The sequence below is a fragment of the Haplochromis burtoni genome, unplaced genomic scaffold (assembly GCF_018398535.1).
Source record: "Haplochromis burtoni strain Fernald_Lab_line unplaced genomic scaffold, NCSU_Asbu1 Contig_283, whole genome shotgun sequence".
Lineage (NCBI taxonomy): Eukaryota > Metazoa > Chordata > Actinopteri > Cichliformes > Cichlidae > Haplochromis > Haplochromis burtoni.
Genome location: NW_024582644.1, coordinates 293,138 through 301,744, shown reverse-complemented (window position 1 = coordinate 301,744; position 8,607 = coordinate 293,138). Strand labels below are relative to the sequence as shown.

The window sequence follows — 8,607 nt, the reverse complement described above, 5'->3', positions numbered from 1 at the left end:
GGGGGGTAGCAGGAGGAGAGAAGCTGCAGAGAGGCGTGTAAGACTGCAACTCTGCTCGTCACGGTTTAGTAACACATGCAGCTCTGATGCACGGCTGACTCAGTGCATCCATGTGCCGTGCTGCACCCCGGTTAGCCAGGCTCATTCACTCTTCATATTTTGCCATGAAATCACTAACCGGATATTTTCTTGTAATTCCTCAGAAAGAAGGTCAGTGAGGGCAATGCAGTGGTTAAATCCAACCCGTCAAAGCGCCACCGGGATCGGCTGAACGGGGAGCTTGACAGGCTGATGGACCTGCTGCCGTTTCCTGAGGAGGTGCGCTCTCGCCTGGACAAGCTGTCAGTCCTCCGTCTCAGCGTGGGATATCTGAGGGTTAAGAGCTTCTTCAAAGGTAAAGACCAGCCACAAGTGCATATCCAAAGATTTGTTGAAATGTCAGTGCTGTGTGGTGAAATGAAATGATGATAAGCCCACTCTGACCTCCACATTCGCTGCCACAAACACATGACAGCCTGCTCTTTGTACCACAGAGTAAACGATAATATGTCTGGTCTTACCGACTCTTGTGTTGAGTAATACTGTGGTTGAGAAATGTGTTTAACCACACAAAGCCAACAGCGCATACCTCGACCTTGCACTGAGCAGACGCTGGCTGGTTGACAAGCCGACCTGAACAGAGAAGAAGCTTAGCATCAGGAGAAATGCAAGAGGCATCAAAGACAAAGAGTGCAGTATGAAATGCAGCTGCAGTGGCTGCAGTGCACACTTTACATTGTCTTTAACACTCAGTTTCCCTTCTGTTCTTTGCATGATATGATTTAGTTGTTCTCTGCGGCTCTCAGAGACCAACAACAGCACGAGGAAGAGCAGCCCACAGACCGGTTCGACCACATACTTTGGACACTGCCTCCATTTGGCAGCAGATGCTCTCTGCAGATAGGCTGTCTGCAGCTCCCTGCAGTCTGCCCAGGCAAAGCTTTGAGTCAGGGCAACTTGTAGTAGAACGGTGGTTTATAATTGGAAATTAAAGAGATGTAGGTGCACTGTGTCACTAGAACCCTGTCAGTCCAACAGGGGGACGTGTAGGACTCAGTAGGCATGAAACAGTGGACGCAGTGAAAGGTATATATGAGAGGTAAATCAGTATAGAGGCTAGAGTTTTTAATTCAACCGTAATAATGACACAAAAGTCCAAAATACTGATAATGAATACAAGCAAACACTTGTATGAATGAGGTAATGTAGACTAAGGTGGGAGTGAAGGTAGACAAAGCTTGATAACTGGGTGCAGTGAAGCCAGCACTGGAAGTGACTGAACTACATCTGACAGCTGAGGCAGGAATGAGAAGCACGCAGGAATCCAGTTTTAGGAAACGGCACATCCTCACTGCCGCTAACCTGACCCCACCTTGCCTCCGAGCAACACCCACAACAGCCTCAAATATTTCTCAAATGCTTTTTAAGAGTTGCTGCACCTTAATTAAACGTGCAGGCTTTGAAAAGCTGATGAGTCAGAAGAAAGTCAATGACATGTGAGTCGTACACAGCTGCAGAGGATCCCTGTCTTTAAGTACGACAGACGTTTTAGCCGAGTTGTTTCCTGACAGACTGCTGAGTAAGTTGCTGTCTCTAACAATAGACATGAAGTGTCTTATCTCCAGGTGTCTGCGTCTCTTGGTTCAGGAGTCGTACAGAAGTAGAGGTAAAAATGCACAAAGTGAATTCCAAAGACGGATTTTATCAGTAACAGACATCTTTGAAACCAAGTGAAATTATGAATGCTGTGCAACTTTAAACAGACAGTGTGTGAAAAGTGTGCGTGCTTGTTGTCAGCCCAGCTGTTTGCAGTGTGACTGGATATTACATGTTATCACATGAGCGCTGACATTCCTCTTCCACCTTTCTGTCTGTACAGGTGAGACAGGCTCCCGTGTCTGTAGGAGACTTTCCCAGTGCATTCACAGTTAGCTAAGCACTAAGACGATCAAGAGTTTGAGGACTTCAGATTTTACCGTACAACTTTCTTCTTCTTCTCTAAAACTAACATTGAAATAAATCAGTCTGAATCGAAGCCTCCCGTTGATTTTTGTTTAGGACCAGCACACTGGCTCGACCCTCTGAGGGTGGGCTTGTGTTTCGTTCTGGTCTCAGATCTTTTTCATGTAAGGCAAAATGCTTAAGTACTACAGCATGAGGTCACTGCTCCAGCATGGAGCAGTGACCTCATGCTGCTTTAAAATGCTGCTGTTCACATTGTAGCCAAAAAATATGTTTGTCGGGGAAACATCAGATTAGACCGTCAGGCGCCGCAGCATTTATTCAAGTCAACAGTTATATCTCCAAACAAGGCGTTGAATCCACGGACTTTAATGTGTTTCAGCCACAAACACAGAATATCCTGCTTTTGCTGCAGCTATTCTTGTAATAGAAAAGTCCATATGAAGCTTACATTGAACTATTTTATTATCATGAGGCCAAAAGCATGGATTGCTGTGTTGTATGGTTTATTATTCAATCATTGAGCGGTAAATCTGAGTCGTTCTGAAAAGCATCCATTTGAGCAGCTAATGCGGTTCTTGCATGGTGCAGCTGGAAGTGACTGTGGCATGTTTATACTGCGACTACAAACAGTGCATTCACTGCATGTTCTAAGAGTGTTTGTGCATTTCTTTATATTGCTGTGGCAAAATGCATTGAGGTGTCTGCAGACAGCCCTGATCACGTGTAGGAGCTTTGATGTTTGCTCTCATTTTGATTTCAGTTTGATGCAGATGTTGATCTGAGTCGATACCTGACTCAGATCAACATCTGAGAGGAATGCAGAGCTCTTCATCGCTGGCAGATGTTGTGCTGAGTATACAGCTCGTAGTTCAGAGTTAAGCTCTGTGTGAAGAAGTGTTGGGTTGCATCATGAAAGAAAACTCAAACGTGTTACTCTTTGAAACCAAGACTCCTGCATGAATTTTGACCTTAGAGATTTTTCAGTCAGCAGCAGTTTTTTCTGGTCATCAAGGGTGACTGTCCTGGTCAAAATATGAGCGCAGAGCCCGAGCGTTCAAGTGGTGACATGCCGAGGATTTAAGATACGGATCCTGTAAAACCAAAGTAAAACACTTCGGCTCAAAGAAAAGGGCCTAGAGGAAAAAGAAACAGGCAGTTTTAGGGGCAGTTTCCATGACATGATCATGAAACATTATCAGGCTGCCTGGTGATTGCAGATCTCCCTGAACAAGCTGGGCCCCCGGCCTCATAGCGTGACTTCGTGAAGCAGGGCTCGATGTTTTGGAAGGCTTGTGGCTCGCTGCTGCTTACAAATATGTCAGCAGCAGCGAGCAGCACAAATATGCAGCGAGCATATTTGTGCTGCTCGCTGCATATTTGTGCCGGTAGAAAACCGAAATGCAGTTTCCAAGTTGATTGAAAACATCCAGGCCTGTTAGCAATCGTAGTTGAGGTGGTGCACTTTAATGTCATGTCATCTGGTATTTGTGATGCCTTAACCATGTAAACACACACCTGTACACGTGACACGTGACTGCAACAGCAGGAACGACGTGGGAAGACGAGAGAATCAGTTTTGAGGAGAGCGGTCTGGTCTCAGTCCTGGTGGGCTCATTAGGAGGAAGTCTGTGGCCGTGCTTCGTTCAGCTCTGTCTCATCACATGAGACTAGTGTTGCTGTAGTGACAGCCAGCTGGCGTTTTGATTGCATGTCAGTGCATCGTGATCCTCCAAGCAACAACTGGCAGAGCAGTTTCCATCTTTTCCATTCTCTGAAGGTTTGTCCTCTTCTTCAGAGCGCAGCGCTACATCTCTCTTCATACCCACAAGAGTCTCTGCTGGTCAGCCTGAGCTCACCAAGGCTTTCTGTGAGGACATTTGCTTATTTATGTCCTGCCCCAGCATCGGCTGTTGTCCCACTCAGAGTTTGGATGGACACCAGAAACATAGAACATGTGTTATTACATTTATTTAAGCACTGTGATTCAAATCTGCCAAGAATGTAAACGTCAGTTAGCTTTCAGAGGTCATAATGATCATAACATGTGTCCATACTTGAAGCATTTATCTTCTAGCAGCATCCAACTGCTTCAATCTGGTTTGCTGTTGCTGTGTTGCCTCAAACTGTTGATTCATTGCACTTAATGAGGTGGAAACACCTGGCACAGTCAACATAATGTCCTGTTGTGTTATGTTTTCTGAACTCTGGAGACAGTTTCTCCCACGAGTGGACGTCCTAGCAAAGTTACCCCAAGAAAGTGAACCCCTCTGCTCTTAAAACCCATGCAAAGTGGCAGAAGGAGCGTCCAGACTGCAGCTGTGGGACCTTGTGATGGTGGTGAACCCTGTTTTGAGAGCTGTGGCCAAAGTGCATCGTGGAGCTGACGAACACCTCAGCACAGCCAGGGCTGAGGCCCCAGATTCTTACACCGGCTATCCTGAGCTGTTGTTGTTTCACTATATCGCTCTTGTTAAGTCTGGTGTTGGGTTTGATTTCATTTGTGTCATTTGAGTGTGGAGTACCTCGTTTATAGATGTTTGGGGTTGTTTTCTCTCTGTGTGGTTTGAGGTATTAAAGAAAGCGTTACGCACCCGTCAGCACAAACACCTGGCTGGGGTGAAGCATTTTTAATAAACCCAAACAGCTGATTGAAGATTCAAAGCTCTCCACTTCTTACATTTTTACTGTTTGTACTTTATCAGGTCTGAAAATGATGACATTTGCATAACTTCATGGCGGTGTGATGGTATTTAGCACATCCCACAATTTACTCTAAACTGTGAGTGCGCTCAGCAAACCTGTTTCCACCCAAAGCTTCATTTTTGGGATCACACTGAAGTCTGATACTGAGCGATAGAGGCCAGGTGTTCCCCCTAAAATCAGGGAGGTAAATGGGTGCACTGATCGAAGGCGTGATGGGAGGATGAACCTTTGGACCAAGTGATCCAGCTAATTGGCTTCCTTGCAGCGAGCTCTGCCCTTTCCTGCACATCTGCGTGAGAACAGAGATCTCTATACAGGATCTACTGGAACTAAATGTTTTCAAATCTAGATAATATTCCCATATGCATTGCTGGCATGCTTTATACTACTACTCTGAGTTTGGCAGACCTCCAACTGTGACTGCATTTCCCTTTTCTCCCCTTAGCCTCACTGTGCCTCCACTTCATGCTGTTACTCTCAAGTACACGTTACATGCTCAACAATCCAATTCAGTTGTTTATTTAGTCTTATTGGCTTATTTTAGTGCCTTTTCTTTGCTGTTCTTTCCAGAGCTGTCACTGTTCACTGATGTAGGTGTTCTGTGTCCTGAATATTCAGATTTCATAGATATTTAATTACCACATGGAGCAAAGGCATGAAAGGCTAGCACATCCCTGAACGGCAGACATGGATCTTCCATCAGAGGTACAGTGGACCTTAGCCAGTCTGTTTAGTTAAACAGGAAGCTGCAGTTTGATGTTGAAACAGGCGCTGTCATGGTGTCACGTTACACTGTAGCCTGCGAAAACAAGAAGAGCCATAAAATGGTTTATCATTCGCTCTGTCTTGGTGCTGTCTTGGTTTTCGCAGTAAGGCGGAGTCACGGACATAACAGTCAGTGTTATTTGGGAAGCTGCAGGACGGATCCTTCTGGTTCGCTCGGGCCAGTTGCTGGTTTGTTGTTTCTAACTGGAGCTGACGCCACAGAGAGCACTCGTTTCATTTGGTTTTACAGCTCAGAATGCAAAGATATACTGTGATCATTCAGCTTAGTACATTTCAAACGTGCACTCGCGTCACAGGTCACAGGGTTCAGTCTAAGCAAAAGCCCGATGGCCCAGGGCCAGTGCTAAAGTATAATGAGCAAGCTGAGGTTACCTGTCCAAAGAGCTCTCAGGGTTTCAGTGGAAGCACCAGCAGCGTGAAAGAACTCCTGTCACTGCCCTGCAGCTGCCTTTGTGCCTGGGCTCAGAGGAAGGCTGAGAAACCGTAGACTGCTCACGACTGCAGGGCACATCTGACTGTTAGATATCTGCACAGTCTCAAGGTGGCTGTACATGTGCAGACTGTACATGCATGTTAATGTTAATCTGTGTTTCTCTTCTTTCACTGCCCCCTCAGAAGTGTTTCCTGAGACGTGGTCAAGCATCTATAGACATGCTTGTTGCACAACCTCACAGAGCTGTCAGGACGCTCCACAGTGCCATGAGCTGTTGAGCTGTTAGCGATGGAAACACGAGAACCCAACGCAGAGTTCACACAGCTCGAATGAAAACAAACAGACGCCACAAAGAGGCCTACTTACTCATGCAAACACTGAATTAGGAGGAAAAAAGTGATGGAGGAATGTGGTGGCTGGTCCACATTTGGACAACAGTGTGCTGTTTGTGTATATGTTTGGCTGAAGAAGCACAAATGAATTATGTCTGTTTATTTCTAATACAGTTAGCATGATTGTCTGTCTGATAGCTTCTACAGCCACACGTGAAACTCACATTTTCTGCTAGCAGCGGTTGTGTGTGTGGCTTTCATTACATGTCAGGTCTTGAGCTTTGTGTAAAAGTCAGGCTGTGCAGGTCAGAGTGTTTGTGTATGTGCTACGTGAGTCCACGTGAGGCGACAGGGTGGCGCTCAAGGGCCGCTTCTCTCATCAAAAGATCTGTGCAGCAGGACTGGACGACCAGAGTGAGAGAGGCCATATCCTGCAGTGGCTGTCCAGATAAAGGGAAGCATTAGTGTAGCTGTTGCCTGCTAAAAGTCCCCCAGGCAGATGCATAAATGTGTCTGTGTGTCTGGATATGCAGCCTGCCAGATCAGCTTTCCAGTGATGGGTAAACCGATTTTCTGGCAGAGAAACCAGCAACTGGACCTCTGCTAAAGCCAAAAATCTGGCTTTGCCTTTTCTGCTGCAAAAGCATGATGTGGCACCCAGGACAGGCTCCACAGGTCACCATTAGCCTGTTAATGTAGTATAAGAGTCTAGTTTCATGATGCAGAGTGGAACCAACTTGAACTTTTAATTGCATACGTTATTAGCATGATATAGCTTAAAGCTTGCATCACAATCAGCTATTGGAACCTTAGCTGCACATGTTTAAATTTCATTGAACAATAAGAGAACTTCTCTGAATCTGAACATGATACGACATGTTCAGATTCACTTTGGTTTATCTGTTTGCAATGCATGCGCCTCGCACACACTCCTAATGTCACAAAAACATAACGGACACATTGCCAAGTTTCTCTACCTGGAAATGGTCGTCCGAACTAGCTCTGCTGCTGCCGTGGTTTTTACAGCAGCTCAAATGAATGCATTAAGTCACTGGTCGTGCTGTTGATGGTCAGCTGATTCCTGTTTCCCTCGGTTCTTTGCCAATGTTTTGTGATGCAGCCACCATGAAGAACAGCAAAAGCAGCATGATGTTTCCTGGGCTGAACGGGCACAACAACATGGACGCTACAGCCCTCTCTGAGGGCGACCTGCTGCTCCAGGTAAGACTCAGGAGCTTTCATTATAAACGTCCCTCTGCATGCCAGTTTTACTACGTAATGCCAACTTTAAACCTTTTAAATGAGCAGTTTTTTGTTTTTTCATTTAATTTTGAAGCTAGAATCATTTTCATTTCAGTGCACACATAGAATCAACAAAACTGCTTTGATAACTTTATCACAAATGAAGGTGAATTTTTTTTAGACGACCCCGTGTGGTGTTACAGAGCAGCATGTGAGTCTGGTTCAGATAAGCTCTGTAGCCAGAGTCATGACGCTGACAGACGAGCACAGTAACAGTGTTGGTCCTGAGTGATCGGTGAGCCGCTGGCAGGTGCGGCACACATACATCACTGTGATGCTGCTAATAGTGTGAATATTGATATAATCCAGGTAATGTGGAATAACAGCAGGCTAACATTCATGTCAGCTTATTGAAAAGGCCCAAACACGACTTCAGCAGATCTGGTAGAGCAAACTGTAGCGGTTGAAATGACACGTTGTGCTCTGTGATGCATTCAAAACAAAACCCACAACACGAGACTCTCCCAGTATGGGCTCAAATTGTACTTGTAAATCAGTTTTGTGTGTGTAAAAAGAATTTGTGTTTGTGTAAAAAAGATTTGTGTGTGGACTTAGCCAAAAAATACGTGTGAAACTCTGCACTCAAGTTTCAAGTTACAAGTACGAATTTTGACCCTATTTTTCTTCCTTTCATCTGATTGGTCAATGTCATGTCAATCACAAATGTAACTATCCAATCAGAGAACAGATGTATGGGCTCAAAATGTGGTCATAAATATTTTGTACTTGTAAATCGGTTTTGTACTTGTAAAAAAGATTTGTGTGTGGACTTAACCCAAAAAAACCCTGCAAGTTACAAGTACGAATTTTGACCCTATTTTTCAGTTCAAAAAAAGCTCCCCTCCGACAGCCAAACCCATCTGTTCTCTGATTGGATTTGTGATACATGTGTCATGTCAATACATTTGTGATTGACATGACATTGACCAATCAGATGAAAGGAAGAAAAATAGGGTCAAAATTCGTACTTGTAACTTGCAGGGTTTTTTTTGGGTTAAGTCCACACACAAATCTTTTTTACACATACAAATCTTTTTTACACAAACA

The 8,607-nt window shown here is 44.9% G+C and overlaps 1 protein-coding gene across 1 annotated transcript in view; it reads left to right on the top strand.

Moving 5' to 3' along the window:
- The window catches only part of LOC102291592 (aryl hydrocarbon receptor), a gene marked incomplete in the record, with an annotated part of 38,882 nt that overhangs the window by 19,527 nt on the left and 10,748 nt on the right, over positions 1–8,607 (top strand). Inside the window, 2 exon segments of the mRNA XM_014339588.2 lie at positions 204–394; positions 7,379–7,479. Of these exon segments, the coding sequence (XP_014195074.1) occupies positions 204–394; positions 7,379–7,479 (292 nt within the window).